Genomic DNA, 23,608 nt, shown 5'->3' with positions numbered 1-23,608 from the left:
CATGTGTGCGTACTTGAGCGATACGCGCCTGTTTCGTGCGCTCCGTTTGGCCACGGGAGACGCCGTAGGTCACAGGTCAAGGGTCAAAAGCGGGCGGGAAAATGGCGTCCGTCACGACAAGACTGGTCTCAGGTGAGTTTTTATTACACATGCAACCATTTACCGTGCTTTTCTATGGTATTTCTACAGTCCGCATATCACGTGTACTAAAGTGTAACGCTTATGATTTAATGTTTAGTGTTTCAAACTCGGTTCATTCGCGGGTTCAGTCTCGCTGTGTGTGTGTGTGAGAAGAGACGACCTCGGACTCTCCCGCAGCTAAATGAAACGTAGCGTAGGTAGCAATACTGAATCTACGAAACGACAACATTTAGTGCTGAAGGTGTAAAACAGCATCACTGAATATAACGCAGATATAAGTAAACTGTTACTGTGTGTGTGGAGTTTGCATGTACGTTCTCCCCGACTGCGTGGGTTTCGACGCTCTGCTCTGGTTTCCTCCCACAGTGACAGTCCAGAGAAAAACATGAAGTTCACACAGTGTGTTCCACTGATATGGATGAGTGACCCATTAGTGTATCTAATAAGGTGTGTGGGCTGGTAACACTACCTAGAATTCATTGGAAGTTGCTTTGGGAAAACTGTCTGATAATTTATCATTATGTAAATACAGTCAGTAGATATATAGCACACAGTTATTCTGTATTAATATGGAGGAGAGGTAATACGATCAGGGTGCGGTGGCGCAGTGGGTTGGACCGGGTTCTACTCTCCGGTGGGTCTGGGGTTCAAGTCCCGCTTGGTTGGGGTGCCCTGCGACAGTCTGGTGTCCCGTCCTGGGTGTACCCCCCCCCCCCCCCCCCCCCCCCCCCCCCAGTCCCATCCCATGCCTGTGTTGCCGGGTTAGGCTCTGGTTCCCTGCGACCCCACTTGGGACAAGCAGTTTCAGACAGTGTGTGTGTGTGTGTGCGTGTGCGTGATTTCTCTTAGCAATTAAACACTAGGGCCTCGGCAGCTACGTAAAATGTAGTAATATGTGAGTATGACCACGCTGAAGTGGAGTATATTGCGTTACCATACACACTGTAATAAATATAGTCGTGTTTTGGATACTTTGTTATAAATGTTATTGTTGTGAACACTTGTGAGCCGAGCTGGGAATGAGTTCTGTGTTAATTCACAGTTTAGGTTTAAAATGTTTGTTAAATTATCCAGTTTCCCACTATCTGTACATGCTCTAAATCCAAGAGAGTTAAAAATTGATTTTACTGTGGTTTATCTAGTACTGTAAGTGGTTACAGCTGTTATATTGCATTTGAAGATCCTGGGTTCAAGTCAGTTCTCCTGCTTAGGAATGACAGTAAAAATTACCCCGGTGCTTAACTGTCAGTGGTTTAAAGCTGTAAGATACCTATGATAGAAGTGCATTTAAGAGCAGTGACAGTGAGGTCAGGAACTCAGTGTGAAAGGGGAATCACAGGCACACGTCCTACAGGACCATGGCTTTTTCATGGTCTCTAACATTTATTTAGCAGATGCTTTTGTCCAAAGCGACTTTCCATGAACTCTGTGTAGTGTTATCAGCCCACACACCTTAATCATCGTGGTGACTTACACTCCTAGATACAATGGGTCACTCATCCATACATCAGTGGAACACACACACTCTCTCTCTCTCTGTGTGTATCACTCACACACTATGGGTGAACCTGAACAGCAGGTCTTTGGAGTGTGGGAGGAAACCCACGCAGACACGGGGAGAACATGTTAACTCCACACAGACCAAGTGGGGATCGAACCCATATCATCTTGCACCACGCAGGCGCTGTGAGGCAGCCGCACTACGCACTGTGCAACCGTGTCATAGAGAATATGTGATGTGTGTGTTGTTTTTCATTTTGACGTGTGGTGCCTTGTCTCGTCACCTAACAGACACATTTGGGGCAAGAAGGCTATCTCAATTTGTACACTGAACTTGTAAATCCAAAATCAATTTTACCACAAAAACAAGCAATAGAGGCTTCATAATGCAGTTTTTATTTTTTCAGATTAGATTCTGTAAAATCTTCAACTGAAACTATGATAGTTTGTAATATGTATTTTAAAATGTTTTTATTAACTTCAAGCAAAACTTGAACTAATTTAAAATGACTAGAAATAGGTGTAGATCTCCACAACCTCGTCAGTGCTGAATGTTGGCTGACTGAACCCGTACACATTGTCCAGTGTTTGTCACCTTCTGACTACTTTATTATTCTCTACACTATCAATCTTAATGGTACAGGTGTTCTGCTCTTTATTTACAGAATGAGCCGTGAACCTGTAATGTCTGAAGAGCTGATTTTAGGTTTTGCTATTGCTCTCCTGTCCTTTAGGTGCCATTAGGCCACTGAGACTGCTGAGCCAGGGATGTGCTGTAGTGATGCCCCCCAAAGTTACCCCACTGTCCTGCCACTTCTCCAGCCTGACCACAGCCCCAGGGCTACAACGGCTCACAGCTGCTCGCCCAGTCCTCTGGACCAATGTGGACACCGTGACCAGGCAGCAGGGCATTCTTCACAGGTGAGGCATATTCAGCTGAATTCGTTCCTGTTTCACACGTGACATGAAGCCCACCGACAAACCTTCCGACATCATGGTGTAACCCTTTTACTAGTTTTACTAAACTAAAATTAAAACATTTAAAATTGGTGAAAATAAATGGTCATCACCCCAACCTCCTATTCGGTGTCCTTGATTCATCACTTGTCAGTTTTCACACCACTGTTTATCTACATACTCAAAGAAAGGTTGGTAAAACACATGGCACTTGATTTATTTACAGTTGAATGTAGGTGTCCTTTGCCCCGTTAGCGTGTTTTTCTGCCAGATAATGGCTGCATGTTTTCGCTCCGCAACAGCAGTTTTAGAAAATAAACAAAAAACGTTTCTACATTAAGTACTAAGGCAAGTAACCCATATACTTTGGTCATAAAGATGTAAAGTAACTCAGTAACTCAGCATAGTGTAGTTATAGAAAAGACTGCTAATAACGTTGTAGTTTTCAAAGTCTGTCATTCGCTGAATATATTTGTTGAAGAGACAGTAAAAGCACAGCGATGCACTTTGTATTTGACCATCGAGTCACCAGCTGTACTATGTTATGCAGACGTGCAGCTTTAAAACTTGAAGCCCCTGAGATAACATTACTTTTTCTGCACCGCACATTACGTAACATCTTATTTCAGTGATCTCTGTCTGATCTTCCTCTCCATACCCTAATCCTGCTGCGCCGCAGTGTGATGCGCTCTTGCCCCGGCCTGCTGCCCCAGCCTGTGAGGAGCCTCACATACTACAGTCTGAAGAAGGGCAAGAGGAAGACGGTGAAATCTGTAGTGCGACGGTTTTTGCGGCTACACTGTGGCTTATGGCTGAGACGGAAGGTAAAATCTCACCTGTACCTTTTCACTCAGGAAAGCACAGTGAACATGTATATTGACGTGTTTAGAATGACAATCAGTTGATGCTCTGGTGAGGAAACTGATACCACAGTACATTGTTTGAAACCCTAAAGGTAAGCTTTTGCATCCTTCAGCTCTTTACTTTTATATAATTATTTAGCTGATCCCGCCTCCCATAAAGCACCTTACAGTGTTAATGCTACTTACACTGATGTACCTTTTTACAAAGCCAGGTAATTTTTACTAGAGCAATTCAGGGTAGATGCCTTCCTTAAGGGCAGGAAGTGGGGTTGAAACCTGACACCATATATTGCAGCACTAAGCAGTGTGGTACCTGCGCTCTGATCTCATCTCGTCTCACAGGCCGGTTACAAGAAGAAGCTGTGGAAGAAGAAGTCTGTGAGGAAGAAGCGCCTGAGGGAGCATGTTTTCTGTAATGGCACACAGTCCAAACTCCTGGACAAAATGACCACGTCCTTTTGGAAGCGGAGGAACTGGTTCCTGAACGACCCCTACCAGAAATACCACCAACGCACAAACCTCAAGCTGTAGAAGTGCTGTTTGATCGCTTACATTTCTAGGAGGAAACATAAAGGGTTATTATCTTCATCCAAGCTTATTTCTCAAAAGTATTTATTGCAGTCCAAATCTGACAATCAAATATGTTTAACTCTTACCCCATGTTGGTTACTTATATAACCCTTAAGTGCCCCCCTCGTATAATCTTCAATAAAGAGCTAAAGATGCTTGAGAGAATTCGACATGTTTCACACTTCTCCATACTAACTTCCAGGTGTGCTGCTCCTGCTTAGTGTCCCCTACTCACTTCTGGAACCTTCTAACACATGGCAGCAGAGGGAAAGGGTTCAAAAGTACAGTTCCATATAATATGCTTAACACACAGGTAGTGTTTCATGGTCATTGACCAGCTTTCAAATAATTACCAAACTTTACTGTGGGCTCACTTTGCACTGAACCAGGACACTAATGTAAATAATGCCAACATATAAATACTGAAACATGGAAAATATATTCAGTTACACTGAAAAAATAGACATTTTAGAGTTTAAGCCACAGTTAATAAAGCCGCAGCACTTGACTACTCAAGGACTATGAAAAAAGAATGCACATGCAGCTGATTTTAGAAGGGATCCCATGGGAAATAAACAAGGTATAGACAGAGTACCACGGTACCAAGGACTGATCACCTACATCACTGCCAGGGAAAACAGCCGACGCAGCGGTCCTGCTTTCCACAGTTAACGGCTTTGCTGTCCAGAGTGGAAAAGGGCACAAACATACTGATGACAGGAAGTGGCTGTGTGAACTCGGAGCTGGAAGGTTCCGGTACACGAACAGTTTGGTAACTCCCCCTCTAGCTACGCAGGGCTTCCAGCCTTGACTGCATTTCCTCGAGGTCTTCTTCTGCCTCGTCCTCTGAGGCTGCCTTGGCCGCGGCTGGTTCCGCCTGAGGCAGGGGGTCGTTCACTTTGCTGGGGGCCTTTCCAAGGGCACCTGAAACAGCAGTCACATGGGATCATGAAGCGCCACCTCACATTTGACCAGGTACAACGTTTACATCCCCGTCCCTTTTCTTTTGGCATTTTCTTTTACTACTTCAACCAAGTGTTAAGAGTCTCTAGGACTGCACACTAGTAGGGTCCAACGATGAAGAAAATCTTGGATTCGAATGAGAGCGATGGCTTGACCTTTAAATCCGATTTCACTGCAGCCAAAGATCATCCAACGATAAACAAAAGGCAGCAACTTAAATCAGTTCTAACCAGGGTGAGCATGGGAAAACATGGTGTTACCCTTCCAGGAAAACTCAATCTCTGCTCAGACTGGGCATTTCAGGTGCTAAGTTTTCACTATTACTGACTTCACAAAGAAAAAGCCCTCGGGAAATAATGTGTCTAAAATACACAGTAATATAATATTTGAAATATATGAAAGGCTGCAATTACGTTTCTGACATAAGCTAAATAAAAGTTACTAATACATTTTATACTATTATAGTACTTTTCATACATCTTTACGCTGAACCCAGGTAACTGCTCCCGCAGTCTGCTACTACTACTTTATTACTTTTTTAATACTCATCACTTTGATGTTCGACACACTTGACCTCGTACTAATAGTGGTCTGGAACGCACTTGAAATTAAAGAGTCACTGAGAAATACTATTTCAGTTTTTGATTTCCTATATTTTTTCCCATGTGTCCCAGTGGACCTTGACAGCAGGGAACACATTACTTTTACCTGTTAAAGTAGTTCCGAACACCAACTAGCCTGTTATAGTCACGAAAACACTGGAGCTCCCCCCACCGTGCCAAGATTTCAACAAATTCAGGAAACTCCATAAAGTCTAAACACGTAAAACAGTAAAATGTAAACAGAATATTCCTTACATCAGTTTGGAGCACATACATTCAGAGTGATTAAATATTATTAATAAATATAGGAATATTATGTACTTGTCTCTTTACTCTCTGCTGTTCATGTGGCCAATGAGAATCCTGAGCCCATTACCTGCTGTAATGTCAAAGAGAATCCTGTCCACCTCTGCCTCAGCAGCCTCCTCCATCTCCTCTTCATCTTCCATGCCTTCCAGAGTGTCCTCCAGCATCTCCTCGATGATGCCAGCCTGAAAAACCCAAGAGCGTCCAAATCACATACTGACAGCAATCTTGTCACTGTATTCTGTGTTGATCTACACAAAAGGTCAAAGGACTGAGCAGATCACACAACAAACTGAGGTTCAGCGCTGCAGTAGCCCACAGTTATTGTGCTTTTTGCCAGATCGCGTCTCTTCACTGCGGAGCTCTTTCTCCGAATTGCTCGGAATGCATACGTGAAAATGTGTGGTCCATGTGCAACGCCAGGGACCGCGCATCTTCATAACTTTTGCTGCTCGCTTCCTCACTGACCTTCATCATTTCCTTTGACAGCTCCCTCATGGTTGCCTGGATCTCAGGGATTTTCACCAGACTCTGCATGGCCTTCATGACTTCTGTGCTCTTCTGCAAGGATCCCGCAACCCGCAGGACAGCTGTCAAATTCAACAGTCACAACTCTGGCAGCGTACATAATCGCGTGACATGTACACAAGAACTTTGTGAGGAGCAGAAGGGTCCCCTTTGCAAGGCTACTCACACAGCTGGTTTTTCATGCTCAGCAGCACAGAGTTCATCTGGGCTTTGGAGGCATAAAGCTTCCCTACAGCCCTCTTTGACTGGATCATTTCCTTGGCCAGGACCACACACACATCCCTCTGACCCTTCTTGGCAGCATCTTTAATGGAGCGTTTCACCTTCTCCTCCTCCCTCTGGATGTCTGGCCAATACGACAACACAACTTAAATTATCAACTCACTGAGGGCAAGCTGTGAAGATCCACTGTGTGATTGCATGTACAGTCTCTCCAAAGGGAGTCGAGCCTCAGCCTATCATTACTGAACACGTGCACCTTGTTTCACCACATGCAGCTTACCTCGAATTTGTCTGTCAATGACTCGCATCTCTTTCCTGATTCTCAGTGACCACTCATTGACCTAGAGACACAGAAACGACATCCATTGGCTTTTGATTCAGTAGCACCCCATCCTCTCCACAGGGACACCAGTTACAAACACAAATTGGGAATCTGTTCACAAGGCAGCTTCAAGTTTAAAAATCACTTCTTCAGTGGGGAAAAAATGTAAATATTAGCATTTTATGAAGTACTACCTAACAGTGCACAAATACAGAAACATAACTTGTTGAATGTAGGTATGAATCAAGTGGTTATCAATACTGAGCGAGTCAAACAGGATTTGGGATTTTTACTAATCACGTCACTACAATAAACACAGGTAATTTATTTACACTGATATGAAGGCTCTGAACATGGCACCTTTTTCAGAGTGGATTCAACCATATCAAAGAAAAACTACTGTCAAGTGAGCAAAAATTCAATATCATACTAAGGTACATGAATGTAAGATTGGAAAGTAACTCTGCTAATAACTATTATGAAGAAAGTAGAATCTCAGTAATCGTGCTGCGTGTGAGAAATGGGAGCTCTGTGTGTGTGTGTTTGTTTACTGAACAGGAACATGTAACACGGTGCGTAAGGACATCGGTCAGAGCCGGCGTGTGACTCGAGCCTCTAAAATGTGAAGGAAACACAGACATGTGAGTGACCTAAATGTTACACTTTTCCCTCCACTGGAAACATGACTCCTGCAGGACAATTCACACACATCCTCACCTCACCTCACCTGATCAGTCCCTGGTACCATGGTACTCTACACCTCACAGACAGCTCACACCTGTCACTACATTTCCCTTGGGATCCCTTCTACCATCTGCTGCGTGTGTGCTATTTATACAGCTGGGTCATTTTACTGCAGTAATTCAGGGTAAGTACGTAGTACCAGATTCCAGGCTGCTACAGCTGCCAGGGGCGGGATTCGAACGTATGACCTTCGGGCTCCACGACACACACACAGCAGTTCTAAGCACCACTACTAGGTGCTGTACGCATCCACAGTGATTATTAAGTGACGTGAAGAAAAGTGACTTTTCACACAGAAAGAGGCCAAACACAACGATTCGCCCGCCGAAAATTCAATATCGTGCTGTAAATAATTAATTCTGCGGAAAAAACCTCGATGAAACTGGATAAAAACCCGTCTGTCACACGAAACACGTTAAATAAAAAGCTATGCCCACCATGGCCACGGAAAACAACTGCTGCTCGTTTCACAGGCGGAACAAACAAAGAAAAAAGTGAAGGCGAGCAGAGAAGAACATAAATGAAACCATAATCGTGAGAAAAATGCAGAATAACTAAACGTAATTGCGCGGGCGTTTGTTTGTTTCTGCTCGCCGCAGCGCTCCGTATCAAGGCAAAAACCTCGTCAGACATAAGAGACCTACTAAGTCTTTAGGTGGTTTCTCCTGCGTCTTTCCGAAGAGACCCATTGCAGTGACAAAAAGTAATAATTATCAACCACACTAAAATGTAAAATAAAGCAAACGTTCAGCGACAAGCCACCATTACATAGACACTTCCGGCTTCCTGTTACTGCGTGTGACGCAAGTGACGCTAAACGTCAGGTGAGAGTGCGCGCGCTGTCGCCCCCTGCTGGCCGGATGGCAACATCGCATTTTACAGCCACATGGAGCAGCGCGGCCCCGCGCAGTTTACATTTACATTTATTTATTTAGCAGACACTTTTGTCCAAAGCGACTTCCAACAAATTCTATGTAGTGTTATGAGCCCACACACCTTATTCACCGCGGTGACTTACACTGCTAGATACACTACTTACACTGGGTCACTCATCCAGACATCAGTGGAACACACACACTCTCTCTGTCACTCACACACTATGGGGGAACCTGAACAGCATGTCTTTGGAGTGTGGGAGGAAACCAGAGCACCTGGAGGAAACCCACGCAGACAACATGCAAACTCCCCACAGACTGAGCAGGGATCGAATCCACATCCTCTCGCACCACCCAGGCACTTTGAGACAGTCTGATTATGGAGTTGCGGAGGAAAAAAGCCAATTATATTACAATCGGGTCTCTGACTTTAATTAAAGTCAGTAAACCCTGTGTCATTTGTATTTAGAGCTTTTATTTATTAGTGCTGGAAGAAAGTACTGTTATCACAGAAGTACCTTCTTCTGAATAAGATGAAGGAGGTTTCCTTCAAGCTCATTCACAAAATTTACCCAAAATTATTTGTCATTACCTTTGAAAAACTTAAAGAATGACACTGACACAAACCGTATTTGTTGTCAAAAGCACTCAAAGTGATTCTGACAGTGCTCAGACACTAAAACTTTAGCAAAAAAAGTGCAAAAATTCATAAATATCCATCGCAAACCATCGCCACGTCACTATTGTGGGAGAATGTGCTGTTGGGTTGTTCGGTTGCTGTAAGGAAAATCAATTTCAATCAATCCATTTAATTTTACTATCAACCAAATTAAATATCCATACATGCAGATTCACCAACAAGAAACCAAACTTTATCTAAAAAATCAACTCTCAAATGATCTACCAGCACATTATTATTCAAGACTCCACTAACAAAGCCTCCAATATTTTCATCTAAATTGTACCATGTTGTCTATTCTCCCAGCTCTTTGTATGTTCGTATCATTTTCTGTTCGTTCTCATTATTTGTACTGTTGTTTTGTGTGCTGTATTAAAGTTATGCAGGGAAAAGTACACTTTTGTTTTTTTTTTTTTTTTTTTGGCACCAGAGGGACTTCTCCCTCCTCTACTGGAACTAGTGCTGCTCAAAAGGCTGGAAAACAAGGTGTGTGTCTATCAAAGTACCGAAGGCTAGTAGGGAAGTCTCTGTAGAGGGCCTACAGCATGCTGGGTATCACAGGAAGCCAGGGGGGTGGACACAGAAGCTGTTACTGAGGCTGTTGATCAGTAGAGCAGAGCCATGGGTTCAAGGCAGTGCTATGTGGATGTGGACTGGGGTCCGATCAACACGTGTAATAAATAATAAGCGGAGATCAAAACAGAGTCACAAAGCTGGCAATTCGACCATCTGTTCAGGCTCTTACTGGTCCGATTTCTGCTCAGGGGAGGCGCTGTGGCGAGGCTCCACTCCCTGCACAGCACAGCAATTCATGGCAACAGAAGATGCAAGAAGCAGACGGAGTCACACATCTGTTACACCACCTTTATTTCCCACTTTGGCTGGTCTCCGTGCACCAGCCTCAACACATCTTACACGGCTTTTACATTCCCAGCGCATACAGTAGAACGCTGCTTCCCCTCCAGCTGCTTACGCAGCCACTGCCTCCTCCGATCACTTTCCACTTCAGTTCTATTTAGTTCAACTCAGTTTCAATCACGTCATTTTAACAGGGGAAAAACAGAAAGGAATAAGGACCCCACTCTGTAAAAATTAAGAACAGTTTGGTGTGGTGAAGCAGGGGGCAAACAAGGTCAGCTCAGCATTTGCTATTCTTGCAGTAGCCGTCCACGACGTCCACCGTGATGCTGGCGTCCTCTTCCACGTCCTTGCTGACCTTCTTGCCCACCAGTTCATAGATGTCTTCTGGAGGGACACCCTTGGGCTCAGCCACCTTCACTGCCAGCATGTCCAGGCTGAGCACGGTGCCGCTGGCTATGGCCACCTTGGCTACGATCGACTTGCCCAGCTGCGGTGCCAGAGGAAAGGTCAAAGGATAAACACGCGCACACACACACACACAGGTGTTACTTTGTCTCATTTCCGTAAACATGACTGTCCCACTTTAGCAACTCAAAGTCTCAGCTCATGACTCAAGGTTTCATGTATAATATTTAAACTCATACCCACTCACGGAGCACTTCATTAGGAACACCTGTACACCTGCTTATTCATGCAATTATCTAATCAGCTAATCATGTGGCAGCAGCACAACACATAAAAGATACCGGTCAGGAGCCTCAGTTAATATTCACATAAAAGACCAGAATGGGGGGAAAAAAAAAATGTGATCTCTGATTTTCACTGTGGCATGACTGCTGATGCCAGATGGGCTGGTTTGACTATTTCTGTAACTACTGATATCCTGGGATTTTCACACACACAAAAGTCTCTAGAGTTTACTCAGAATGGTACAAAAAGTAAGCATCCAGTAAGCAGCAGTTCTGCAGACAGAAACACCTTATTGATGAGAGAGGTCAGAGAAAAATGGCCAGATGCAGTTAACCACTCTTTACAACTGTGGTCAGCAGAAAAGCATCCCTGAATGCACAACACATCAAACCTTGAGGTGGATGGGCTACGAAAGCAGAAGACCACATGGGGTTCCACTCCTGTCAGCCAAGAACAAAAAGCTGAGGCTGCAGAGGACACAGGCTCATTAAAATTGGACAGCTGAAGACTGGAAAAACAGCCTGGTTTGATGAATCTTGATTTTTGCTGAGCCATGCAGATGGTCGGCTCAGAATTTCAAAAAACAACATAAATCCAAGGATCCAACCTGCCTTGTGTCAACAGCCCAGGTTGGTGGTGGTAGTGTAATGTTGTGGGGAATATTTTCTTAATTACTCTAGTCTTTCTAATAAAGTGCTCAGTGAGTACATAATGTTAATATACACTTTGACTCTACAAATAAAAAGGTTTGTATTTTCTGTGAAGCTTCTTTGGCTCCGTCATGCACTTCCCTGTATCCTCACCTTGTCGTGGCACTGCTTCTCGCAGGCCAGCATCTGCTTGAGCCCGGAGCCGAGTGCCCGCTCCACTGTCCTCACGGCGCGCACCAGCTCGGCCAACTCTGCCGGTTCTAGTGACGCCTCGTGGTCACTGCCCTTCCAGCTCTTATCCAGGGTCACATGGCGCTCCAGGACTTTGGCCCCAAGCGCCACTGCCGCCACCGAGACGAAGATGCCAGATTCATGACCGGAGTAGCCTATGGGGATATCTGGAAACTCCTTCTGGTACTCCTAGAGGTGGAGACAGGTATTACAGCAAAGTAAGAGGATGGAGCCATCCATCATCACAGAGAGATCTTCCAGTGCAGGGTCCTAGCAGTCTGGATCCTATCCCAGAAGTAGATGGTGCAAGGTAGAACACCTGCTAGACGGGGCACTATTCCATCGCAGGGCAAACAAACACATGGGCTGGAGGTTCAGTTTATAGTTAAGTTTACGACTACCCATGACTCAGGCACCCTGAGTGAGTGTTGGGTCCTGCCAGTGGTGCCAGCTGTGGCGGACAAAGACGCGTACGGTAATGACACGCAAGTTGACATCCTCGGGTTCCAGGGGGTAGGCGCTGGTGCATTGCAGGATACAGAAGTTCTGGTGGTGTTGCTTCACTGTCCGGTAGACACGTCGCATCGTCTCCATGGACTGCATTCCGCTGGACACCACCATGGGGCGGCCTGAAAAACACACATACTTGTGTTCATGTCATGATGCTTACAGGTCCATATATGATAAAACAGGTTGATGTTGATTTTCTCAACTAAAAACAAATTTCTGAATATGCCACAAATTCAGATCTTGTTACCTATAATGAAAGAAGTCAATTAAAACTGTATGTGTGACTATAATTTTTGTACTATGTTTAAAAAAACCTCAATAAAATTTCCAAAACCACTGGATCCCTGAGTGTCATCATCTGAACACTGAAACATTAGCTTAATAGAGCAAAAATACCACAGTTTTAGGGTATCAGAACAGTTTAAAAAAAATTTAAAAAAAGGGCAAAAAAGTGTTTTATCCATTATCATTTCAAAGTTGTGCCAGTTTCAGGAATCAGGAGAGACCAGCAGTTTGTTCGTAACTTGTCACTGAGCTGCAGTCAATGAAAGTTGTATACTACATATTTCCCTCTACTTATTAATGCATCAAGTTCTGTAGAATACACAGATATAGCTGAAATAAACGCCCCGTTATAACTCCATCAATCTATTTTCATTTACGGACTGTCCAGTGCAGGTTCCTGGTGCTGTGCTGCATCCCGGAAACAGGGCACACCCCAGATGTATCTTCCACCATATGCAGTTAAAGCTTTACACTGTGAAACTACATTGCCACTGGTGATATCAGCAGGATCGACAAGCTAATCAGGACAGGTGGTTCAATCTTGGGATCCAGCGAAGGTGAACATGCTGGTGAAGGCTACACAGAGACCGACTCTAAATAAACTCCAGTCCATCATGAACAATGAGTCACACCCTCTGAACACCTCCTTGGTTAAACAGGATCACTTACAATAACAGGCTGCTCTACTTGTGGTGCTCAGAGGAATTACTGGAGGTCATTTCTACCAGCAGCTATCAGGCTCTATAGTGAGTCCTCACACTGCCAGGGGGTTGAATGACCAAGTGGCACCGGGCTGCTCCGACACCCTGTACCACCTCAATTTCATGGATCATCTTACGCGACTTCACTCCTCCCTGTCTTGCATTTAAATATTCTTGTCTATTTGTCCACTTACTAACTTACTGACATATTTTATCCATTTGGTCCACTTTACCTGTATATGTAGAGGTATGTTCTACAATCTACATTGTAAGCTGCTGCATCCAAACTGAATTTCCCCCCGGGATTCATTCATTCATTCATTCATTTCACTTGGCATATTTACAGTTTACAACTTGTCTAACACACAAAGCCATACTCACTTCTGGGGTGTGACTCACCTTTCTGAGCAGTCTTCTCCAGAAAAGGAAAGTTGTTCGTGTCTCCTGAACCAACCTTAAAGAACGGCACGTTGAGCTCATGAAGGAACTCCACCGCCATCTAACAACAGAAAGAGGACAATGGATGAAGCCCTGTGTCAGTCAAGTGAAACAGGAATCACATTCTCTTCTCAGTGAACCACCTAGATGGTAGGAAGTGGAAAAAGGAACATCTTCCTTCCAGAAGCCTTCCATAAATGCTCAAATACAATGGCGTTACCAAGCAGAGTAGGACAGTCGGTCGTGCTTTGGAAAGGGATGGCCGTGCAGCCTTACCTCATCCATTCCCGAGGCGGTGAAGAAGATGCCGACCTCCTCGGCGTACTTCTGCAGCTCCCTGTACTGCTCGTGGCTGAACTCCAGGTGACGCTTGTGCTCCCCGTACGTTGCCCCCCACGAATTTTTGGACGTGTAGGGCCGCTCCAAAGCGCGTTTGTTGAACTTGAACTCAAGTTCGCTCTTCTGAAACTTGGCGCAGTCCGCTCCGCACTCCTGCAATTACATCTGGGTGATGCTGGCTAACTTCAGGTGGAAAGCGGGCGATGAGCACTGTTTACATCACTCTTTCCTCAGCCCACACTCATCCTGTACAATCAACTGTACAAACCCAACAAATAAATCAAGTAATGTCTCCATTATTACCTTTTTTTGACTGAACAGATAAAGAAAACTGAAAGTGACCAGATGCTGACAAACGCTGCACATGTTTATATGATGAATTAATCACCTTTTTTTTTTTTTAAAAAACTCGTTTTGCTGTGTCCTCAGTTACACTCAGTCAATATTTAGGATTATACAAAACAAAATGTAAATTTTTAATTTACTGTAGATCTACATTACATTTATTCATTTAGCAGACAATTTCCTCCAAAGTGACAGAAAAACACAATGAGAATATTACATCACCAAATATAGAGACCTGGATGCAGACACATGATTCTAAAATATAGTTAATTTGTTACTTTCCACCATATGAATCTTTATCTTATTTTTCTGGGAGAACCTCACTGGAAAATAAATTGAGGGATCAAACTGTACCATTAAGATTTAACAGACTGTAACGTAGTGGTTGGACATACAAACAATTCGAGTTACAGTCAGAGTTCTAGTCCCAATTCTGTTCGTAAGTCAAGGTCTGAGTGTAAACTGGTAGCGACTAATACGTTTACACATTCTGCCTGTTATAATAAAACAGTTGGTAGTGTAGGGCTTAGAGCTGCTGCTTTTGTACCCAAAGGTTGCAGGTTTGATCCCCACCTCCAGCTGTAGTTCCCTTGAGCAAGATATTTACCCTAAATTACTCCAGTAAAATTGCCCAGCTGTGTAAACGGGTAAATAATTGTAAGTAAGTCGCTTTGGAGGAAAGCGTCATATAAGTGACTAATTTGAAACTCTCATTCAATCACGTTTCGCCGGTGGCACAGCAAGTAGCACTGCTGCCTCATGGCACCTGGGTGGTGCGAGAGGACATGTCTCTGTGGGTTTCCTTTGGGTGCTCTGGTTTCCTCCCACACTCCAAATCATGCATGCAGTTCAGGTTCACCCATAGCGTGTGAGTGACAGAGAGAGTGTGTGTGTTCTGCCGATGTATGGATGAGTGACCCACTGTAAGTAGTGTATCTATCAGTGTAAGTCACCATGGTGATAAGGTGTGTGGGCTAATAACACTACATAGATTGGAAGTCGCTTTGGAGAAATAAAAGTGTCTGAAATGTAATGAAATCACATTTGCTGCTAAACAAACACTGCATAGTGCATATGATATATAATATGTAGGGAACACACTGTGTCATAACGTGAAGTGTAGAAGCGATGAATGAGCATCACACACCACACACTCAGCGCTCCTCTAAGTTACCACCTTCACCTTGGCCATTCGGATCATCTTCTTGGCAATCTCTACATCTCCCTGGTGATTCTGTCCGATCTCCGCGATAATGAAACAGGGGCTCGTGCCGCCGATCATCCGGCCGGGACACAACTCGAACTGGAGCGGCATCTTCCGCAGCGTCTGAGCGTGCAGAAAATAAACAGGCACGGAAAGAGACGATACACTCCTCACACACAAACCGCACTGCCAGGTACCCAATAACAGCAGCAGCAGCAACTCCCACTTCCGCAATGACACGCCGCCGGAACCGGAAGTGGTCGTTTCGCTATATCCGGCATGAGCCACGTCACAGCAAGGTGCGTTTAGAGCCCGTTTATAGTTAGCTTAGCAAACACAGGTGGGCCGGGGAGTGTTTTATTTACCGAAACACCTTCACATATTTACTGCATTCAACAGCCACCGGTAGTATTTCTGCGCCGAAAGAAAGTTTTTAGCGTAGAAAGTATAATCTAGGTACAAGTAATATGAAATTCTTCTTGAATCAAATGAATGCTTCTCCACAGACTGTATGACAAACAATAAATTAATACTGCACATAAACAGAGCAGTAGCAATGAGTAATGCTTAAAAAAACAATGACAATAAATAACGGTAGTGAAACTTTAATAAGATGAAGGATGTGTTTCCAGTTCAAACTCATGATTCACAGAAGTTACCCAAAAAGTCACTCCTATCATTACCTTCAGGAAGAAAGTCATGGAGACAAATGGTGTATGTTGTGAAGGGCGCTCGCACTGTTTGACACTCGTTCTGCCAGTGCTTATATATATATAATGTAACATTTTGGCAAAAGTGCAGAAATTCATTACATTAACAGACACTTTTCTCCAAAGCGACTCCCAATGAACTCCATGTAGCGTTATCAGTCCACACACCATATTCACCGCGGTGACTTACACTGCTAGATACACTACTTACACTGGCTCACTCATCCATACACCAGTGGAACACACACACACTCTCTCTGTCACTCACATACTATGGGTAAACCTGAACGGCATGTCTTCGGAGTGTGGGGGGAAACCAGAGCACCTAGAGGAAACCCACGCAGACACAGGGCAAACATGAAAATTCCACGCAGAGTGGGGATCGAACCCGTGTCCTCTCGCACCACCCAGACAGCAGTGCTGCTCGCTGTGCCGCCACGCCGCCCATAAATATTACAATATCATAAACGTGTATTGTGATGCCACAAAGTTGGCAGCCGATGGTTCAGTAGTTTTCCAGTCACCGCCACAGAGACCTCCCTGAAAGGACTCATTGACTTCTTCCTGAAAGTATCTTGGTGAAGCTCACAGTTCCATGAGGTGATCAGATAAAGGACAGTGAGAGGAAGAAGATGAAGTATGAGGAGCTGGTGGCGAAGAGCTGCTCAAAGGCTGGAGGGCAGGGTGTGCGTCCATTGAAGGAGCCGCAAGGGGTTTGCTGGGGAGCCTTTGAACGGGATCTTTAGTGTGTTGGGTATTACAGGCAGTCAGAGTCCGAGAGAGAAGGACTTTAACGCAATTACTGAGGCTGTGTAAACGGCATCTTCATGGTTGCCATGGGTTCAAAGCACCGCTATGTGGATGCTGCCTGAGATCCGATGAGCATATGTGCTATAAATAATAAGCGGAGATCAAAACATATTTACAAACCTTGTAATTCAACCATCTATCATCTATTCGGGGCTAGAAGTGCTGCTGTCTCACAGCACCTGAGTGGTGAGAGAGGATGTGGGTTCAATTCACACTCAGTCTGTGTGGAGTTTGCATGTTCTCCCCGCGTCTGTGTGGGTTTCCTCTGGGTGCTCTGGTTTCCTACCGCAGTCCAAAGACATGCTGTTCAGGTTCACCCACGGTGTGTGAGTGAGTGATAGAGACAAAGTGTGCTTTATTGGTGAATGGATGAGTGACCCATTGTAAGTAGCGTATCTAGCGGTGTAAGTCACCTTGGTAAATAAGGTATAGACTGATAACACTACATAGTGTTCACTGGAAGTTGCTTCGGAGAAAAGTATTTGCTAAATTAAGTAACATACATAAATGCATTTAGGTTATTTTTGGTCCGATTTCTGCTCTGCTGTTCAGCGGAGGCGCTGTGGCGAGGCTCCACTCCCTGCACAGCACAGCAATTCATGGCAACAGAAGATGCAAGAAGCAGACGGAGTCACACATCTGTTACACCACCTTTATTTCCCACTTTGGCTGGTCTCCGTGCACCAGCCTCAACACATCTTACATGGCTTTTACATTCCCAGCGCATACAGTAGAACGCTGCTTCCCCTCCAGCTGCTTACGCAGCCACTGCCTCCTCCGATCACTTTCCACTTCAGTTCTATTTAGTTCAACTCAGTTTCAATCACGTCATTTTAACAGGGGAAAAACAGAAAGGAATAAGGACCCCACTCTGTAAAAATTAAGAACAGTTTGGTGTGGTGAAGCAGGGGGCAAACAAGGTCAGCTCAGCATTTGCTATTCTTGCAGTAGCCGTCCACGACGTCCACCGTGATGCTGGCGTCCTCTTCCACGTCCTTGCTGACCTTCTTGCCCACCAGTTCATAGATGTCTTCTGAAGGGACACCCTTGGGCTCAGCCACCTTCACCGCCAGCATGTCCAGGCTGAGCACGGTGCCGCTGGCTATGGCCACCTTGGCTACGATCGACTTGCCCAGCTGAGGTGCCGGAGAAAAGGTCACAAGACACATACAGACATACACACAGACGGTGGGGGGGGGGTGTCAGGTGTTACTCGGCCTCATTACCATAAACAGGACTGTATTAACTTTTTAGCAACTCAAAGTCTCAGTTCATTGCTCTGGGTTTCAAATATAACATTTACACTCATATATCCATCCATCCATTTTCAGAACCGCTTGTCCCATACGGGGTCGCGGGGAACCGGAGCCTACCCGGTAACACAGGGCGTAAGGCCGGAGGGGGAGGGGACACACCCAGGACGGGACGCCAGTCCGTCGCAAGGCACCCCAAGCGGGACTCGAACCCCAGACCCACTGGAGAGCAGGATTGTGGTCTAACCCACTGCGCCACCGCACCCCTTCTACACTCATATATAATGTTAATATACACTTTGACTCTACAAATAAAAAAGTGTTTATTTTTCTGCGAAGCTTCTTCTTCTCCGACATGCACTTCCCCGTATCCTCACCTTGTCGTGGCACTACTTTTCGCAGGGCAGCATCTGCTTGAGCCCGGAGCCGAATGCCCGCTCCACTGTCCTCACGGCGCGCACCAGCTCGGCCAACTCCGCCGGCTCCAGCGATGCATTGTGATCGGTCCCCTTCCAGCTCTTATCCAGGGTCACGTGGCGCTCCAGGACCTTGGCCCCAAGTGCCACTGCCGCCACCGAGATGAAGATGCCAGATTCGTGGCCGGAGTAGCCTATGGGGATATCTGGAAACTCCTTCTGGTACTCCTAGAGGTGGAGACAGGTATTACAGCAAAGTAAGCGGATGGAGCCATCCATCATCACAAGGAGTTCTTCCAGTGCAGGGTCCCGGCAATCTGGAACCTATCCCTGTAAAGCAGGTGGTGCGAGGCAGAACACCCGCTAGATGGGGCGCTATTCCATCGCAGGGCAAACAAACACAACTGCTCACACACAGAAAACTACAGGCAACTGGGAGTCACCAGTTCACCTGAAACACATGTCTTTGGACTGTGGGAGGGAAAACAGATGAACACAAGTAGAACATGCAAACTGCACAAGGACCGAGCAGCATTCAAACCCACAAGAGCTGTGCGGCACCAGTGCTACCTGCTGTGCCACCTGCTGCAACATGAGAATGAAGCAAATCTGGACTCTGCACTCTGTGCCGAAGCTCTCCTGGTGGTAGTTTGTCCAGAGGACCCAGCAGAGCTGAATGGGGCTGGAGGTTCAGTTTATGGTTAAATTTACGACAACCCATGACTCGGGCACCCTGAGTGAGTGTTGGGTCCTGCCAGTGGTGCCAGCTGTGGCGGACAAAGACGCGTACGGTAATGACACGCAAGTTGACATCCTCGGGTTCCAGGGGGTAGCTGCTGGTGCACTGCAGGATACAGAAGTTCTGGTGGTGTTGCCTCAGTGTCCGCTAGACGCGTCGCATCGTCTCCATGGACTGCATCCCGCTGGACACCACCATGGGGCGGCCTGAAGAACACACACGCTCACGTTCATGTCAGTCGAACACACACAGAAAGGTTTGTGCTCCTCTGCACCTAAACAATTGTAGGGCGAGACACTGCTGAGAGCTGCAGTCTCTGCCTTGAAGAAAATGAGAAATGTAAGAGGAACATATGTATCTGTGTATTCTTGGTACGCCATCAGATGGCAAGACTGGAGAATGAGCAGAAATGAAGACTCGCTGAAGGGACACACAGTGACACAGCTGTCATTTCTGCCACCAAAGCACCATGTATGATTTGCCATCCAATTCCTTCTTTCTTTCTTTAGCTTAGCACATTTAGTGAATAACAAGTCTAAGCCTGGTTGTTGCCCTGCCCATAGGTGTGGGGTTCTGTCCAGCAGAAAATCACTGCGATCACTCAAGCTTATAGCGGGAATGCTATACTAGGTGAACCCGGTGGGGTCCTGATCGAGGTTGCGTGCAGTAGAATGAGCTTGTTCACCTTACCCGCCACTCCTCTAAGCCACTGTGCCAATGAAGTTTACAACTTCTCTAACATACATAGCTGTAGTCACTTGTGGAGTGTGACTCACCTTTCCTAGCAGTCTTCTCCAGAAAAGGAAAGTTGTTGGTATCTGCTGAAGCAACCTTAAAGAACGGCACGTTGAGCTCATGAAGGAACTCCACCGCCATCTAACAACAGAAAGAGGACAATGCATGAAGCCCTGTGTCAATGGAGTGAAACAGAAATCACATTCTCTTCTAAATGAACAATTTAGATGGTAGGATGTGGAAAAAGGAACATCTTCCTTCCAGAAGCCTTCCATAAATGCTCAAATACAATGGCGTTACCAAGCAGAGTAGGACAGTCGGTCGTGCTTTGGAAAGGGATGGCCGTGCAGCCTTACCTCATCCATTCCCGAGGCGGTGAAGAAGATGCCGACCTCCTCGGCGTACTTCTGCAGCTCCCTGTACTGCTCGTGGCTGAACTCCAGGTGACGCTTGTGCTCCCCGTACGTTGCCCCCCACGAATGCTTGGACGTGTAGGGCCGCTCCAAAGCGCGTTTGTTGAACTTGAACTCAAGTTCGCTCTTCTGAAACTTGGCGCAGTCCGCTCCGCACTCCTGCAATTACATCTGGGTGATGCTGGCTAACATTTGAGTTATGCACTTTCAAAAACACAAACATTTCCCATTGTCTTTTCCAACTTTTACTTGTCAACAAAATGCGTTCAAATAGAATGGAAATCCCAGTAGGAGTGATGGATCGCCTTCATTCCACACATTCCTACAGAGTTACGCATGTATAATTCCTATCTGGTCTTGGTAGTCTTACAGTGAAGTTTTAATTTACTGTAGCTCTGTCATAGTTTTCTGGCAGAACTTCACCGCAGGATAAATTGAGGGATTAAACTGTACCGTTAACCTTAATAGACTGTGATGTAGTGGCTGGACATACAAATAACTGGAGTTACAGACAGACTTCTAGTCTCAATTGTGTTCGTAAATTGAGGACCAAGTGTAAAGTGGTAGCGACTAACAGGAAATTTATTTGATCTTACGGATAATAATAAGAACCCATTCCCATTTGCTGAATAAACACTGTGTGCATCTCTACAAAACCAATAATACACAGAACACATTGTGTCATAAATATCAAGTGTAGAAGCGATGAATGAGCATCACACAGCGCTCCTCTAAGTTACCTTGGCCATTCGGATCATCTTCTTGGCAATCTTTACATCTCCCTGGTGATTCTGTCCGATCTCCGCGATAATGAAACAGGGGCTCGTGCCGCCGATCATCCGGCCGGGACACAACTCGAATTGGAGTGGCATCTTCCACAGCTTACAGAAAGTAAACTGATAGACATGGGACACACACATATATACCTGGGCACAGAGAGATTTATTATACAAGTTACACAGGTTGTACAGGTTACACAGCAGCATCTCCCCACTCCACTTAATGGAAACCATCCAAAGTATCTCCACTTATTAACTCAAACTTTAAGATGTTTATTGAGAATTTAAATATTGTTGATATTTGGAGATAAAAATTTTCCAGCGACAGATGTCTCACTTAAGTAAGAAAGACTTCTCCAGACAATCTAGGATTGAATTTTGGCTTGTATCTTAGAAGAGTTGTGGACAGCTGGTAGTGTAGTGGTTACAACTGCTGCCTTTGGACTTGAAGGTTTCAGACTGGAATCTCACTTCTGGCTATAGAGCAAGCTACTTACCCTAAAATTGCTCTGGTAAAAATTATCCAGCTGTATAAATGGGTAAGTAATTGTAGGTAAATTTTCATTGTAAGTTGATTTGGAGAAAAGTGTAAAAAATTTACTTGGGCAAAGCTCTTCCTAGTCTCCTCATCTTAACCTGAAGGAAATTCCTACCATTTATGTTTCTCCAGTTCTAGGGTTGTAATTAGATGCTCTTATAGGATTTTGAACAATTAAAGAAGATGAAATGACTCATTCCTTTTTTAAATACAAGACTCATAAATTAAACTCATTCGGCTGTAATATGCTCATTGTATTTTTCAGCGAGATGTATGTCACTTTGGAGAAAAACATCCCTTAAATGAAAAAATGTACAAACTGGGAAATATTTAAATTTTAAGCATCTAAATAATTAATAAATAAAAATAAAGTGAATCAATGCATTTTCTCCACCCATGCTGTCCTTCTCCTTCTCCACTTGAACTGCTCTCTGCTCAGACACGAACACTCAGTCACCATCCTCAAGACCAGATGTCGCTCTTTAGTTACCACAGTGTAAATCCACTACCTATCATAACAATGAGCACAAAAGCAAAAAAAGATTTAATGGACATTTGTCATCAGATGTTGATGTGACAAAATGGCTACATTTTTCATGAAAGTCAATATCATTACAACTGTGTGATTCACTATTTGTTGATCTCAAATGGCGCTTTACTGATAATTCCGCAAAAGAGGGGATATGAGTGATTAGCATAACTAGATTATGAGAACTGGCACATTAGGTAGCGTTATAATCATAATAGTTTTATATCACGCACTTAAAAATAGCTTCTCCAGGTGCTTTATATTAAAAAAGATGGTTACAATTGTACGGTAAACAAATTTACAAGAAATAGGGGCATTACAAATTACAGCAGTAAACGTCCATCCATGTGCTATTAGTGACTGCTTGTCCAATGGAGGAACACGGTGGTCTGGAGCCTATCCCGGAAGAAAGTGGTATAGTAGGGCAGTGTCAGGCCAGAATGTATTCCAATCCATCACAGCTTAACTGTACGCATGCGCCATGAGCACACACACGCAAACACACACCCCTAGGCAATTAAGAATCAACCATTTTTGACCTGAAACAAACACATTTCTGGGCTGTGGGAGGAAACACACACAAACACAAAAAGAGAACAAGCAAATTCCACACAGGCAACCGAGCTACCATGACACCCAATAACAATAGAATAAAGCAAGAAAATACTGACAATAAACAATAGTTAAACAAATTGTGATGGAAATGAAGTTGGGAACACATGGGTATGAAGTCCGGATTAAAAGGTGCGCTGTGCAGTTCTGATGCTCCAGTCTTGGTTTTTAATTAGATTTATTTTCGTTTAAAAGACAAGGCAGGAGCTTTGCAGGTTTGGTGAAAGATTGATGAAACGCTCTCCTAATTTAAAGGGAACACAAATTCCTTTCACGAACAACCTTCTATTGACGAACGACGCTCATTCTGTGGGACAAACCGGCACATCGCCGTCACTTCCTTCCTTCCTTTGTTTCTTTCTTTCTCAGGACCGTCATGCATCTCGCTCCCTATCCACGTCTCGCGCACCGCGAACATCACGAGACTAGTACGTGCCAGGTTTAACGGCTGCGTTTACTCAGCTGGCAGCTGGCGCTAAGTTGATTGGTGGAAAGTACTGTCCATCAAAAGCGCCCCTCTCCGATTGGCCTAACGCTCCTTTCGGCTT

At 44.9% G+C, this 23,608-nt stretch overlaps 3 protein-coding genes and 1 pseudogene across 3 annotated transcripts; 1 reads left to right on the top strand and 3 right to left on the bottom strand.

The window, feature by feature from the left end:
- Positions 1-41: 41 nt before the first annotated feature.
- Positions 42-4,158, top strand: mrpl35 (mitochondrial ribosomal protein L35). The gene is made up of 4 exons (XM_018729758.2): positions 42-132; positions 2,376-2,562; positions 3,278-3,422; positions 3,804-4,158. The coding sequence occupies exons 1-4, from the start codon at positions 102-104 to the stop codon at positions 3,990-3,992; spliced, it is 552 nt and encodes a 183-aa protein (XP_018585274.1). The 5' UTR covers positions 42-101; the 3' UTR covers positions 3,993-4,158.
- Positions 4,159-4,572: 414 nt separating this feature from the next.
- Positions 4,573-8,511, bottom strand: chmp3 (charged multivesicular body protein 3). Its single transcript, XM_018729757.2, has 6 exons — positions 8,363-8,511; positions 6,933-6,993; positions 6,597-6,776; positions 6,371-6,492; positions 5,973-6,087; positions 4,573-4,955 (listed from the first exon to the last, which is right to left on the bottom strand). Exons 1-6 carry the CDS (start codon positions 8,405-8,407, stop codon positions 4,816-4,818), a joined length of 663 nt encoding a protein of 220 aa, XP_018585273.1. The 5' UTR covers positions 8,408-8,511; the 3' UTR covers positions 4,573-4,815.
- Positions 8,512-10,127: 1,616 nt separating this feature from the next.
- On the bottom strand, positions 10,128-15,766 carry LOC108920829 (sialic acid synthase-like). The gene is made up of 6 exons (XM_029247128.1): positions 15,506-15,766; positions 13,915-14,130; positions 13,600-13,699; positions 12,179-12,333; positions 11,627-11,893; positions 10,128-10,620 (listed from the first exon to the last, which is right to left on the bottom strand). Exons 1-6 carry the CDS (start codon positions 15,635-15,637, stop codon positions 10,411-10,413), a joined length of 1,080 nt encoding a protein of 359 aa, XP_029102961.1. The 5' UTR covers positions 15,638-15,766; the 3' UTR covers positions 10,128-10,410.
- Positions 15,767-17,757: 1,991 nt separating this feature from the next.
- Positions 17,758-23,505, bottom strand: LOC108920960 (sialic acid synthase-like; annotated as a pseudogene).
- Between the last annotated feature and the right edge of the window lie 103 nt (positions 23,506-23,608).

This window comes from Scleropages formosus, chromosome 21 (genome assembly GCF_900964775.1).
Source record: "Scleropages formosus chromosome 21, fSclFor1.1, whole genome shotgun sequence".
Taxonomy (NCBI): domain Eukaryota; kingdom Metazoa; phylum Chordata; class Actinopteri; order Osteoglossiformes; family Osteoglossidae; genus Scleropages; species Scleropages formosus.
This window is presented reverse-complemented; position numbering and strand designations above follow the sequence as displayed.

Bases quoted from the DNA above. Each gene is read 5' to 3' on its own strand.
- mrpl35 (XM_018729758.2), top strand. From the start codon at position 102: ATGGCGTCCGTCACGACAAGACTGGTCTCAG. The intron at 133-2,375 runs GTGAGTTTTTAT...CCTGTCCTTTAG, and splicing joins CACGACAAGACTGGTCTCAG to GTGCCATTAGGCCACTGAGA. The intron at 2,563-3,277 runs GTGAGGCATATT...GCTGCGCCGCAG, and splicing joins CAGCAGGGCATTCTTCACAG to TGTGATGCGCTCTTGCCCCG.
- chmp3 (XM_018729757.2), bottom strand. From the start codon at position 8,407: ATGGGTCTCTTCGGAAAGACGCAGGAGAAACCACCTAAAGACTTA. The intron at 6,493-6,596 runs GTGAGTAGCCTT...TGAATTTGACAG, and splicing joins GAGCATGAAAAACCAGCTGT to CTGTCCTGCGGGTTGCGGGA. The intron at 6,088-6,370 runs GTCAGTGAGGAA...TGGGTTTTTCAG, and splicing joins TGTCAAAGGAAATGATGAAG to GCTGGCATCATCGAGGAGAT.
- LOC108920829 (XM_029247128.1), bottom strand. From the start codon at position 15,637: ATGCCGCTCCAGTTCGAGTTGTGTCCCGGCCGGATGATCGGCGGCACG. The intron at 11,894-12,178 runs GTACGCGTCTTT...CTCCACCTCTAG, and splicing joins TCAACTTGCGTGTCATTACC to GAGTACCAGAAGGAGTTTCC. The intron at 10,621-11,626 runs GTGAGGATACAG...CTGGCACCGCAG, and splicing joins AGAAGCAGTGCCACGACAAG to CTGGGCAAGTCGATCGTAGC.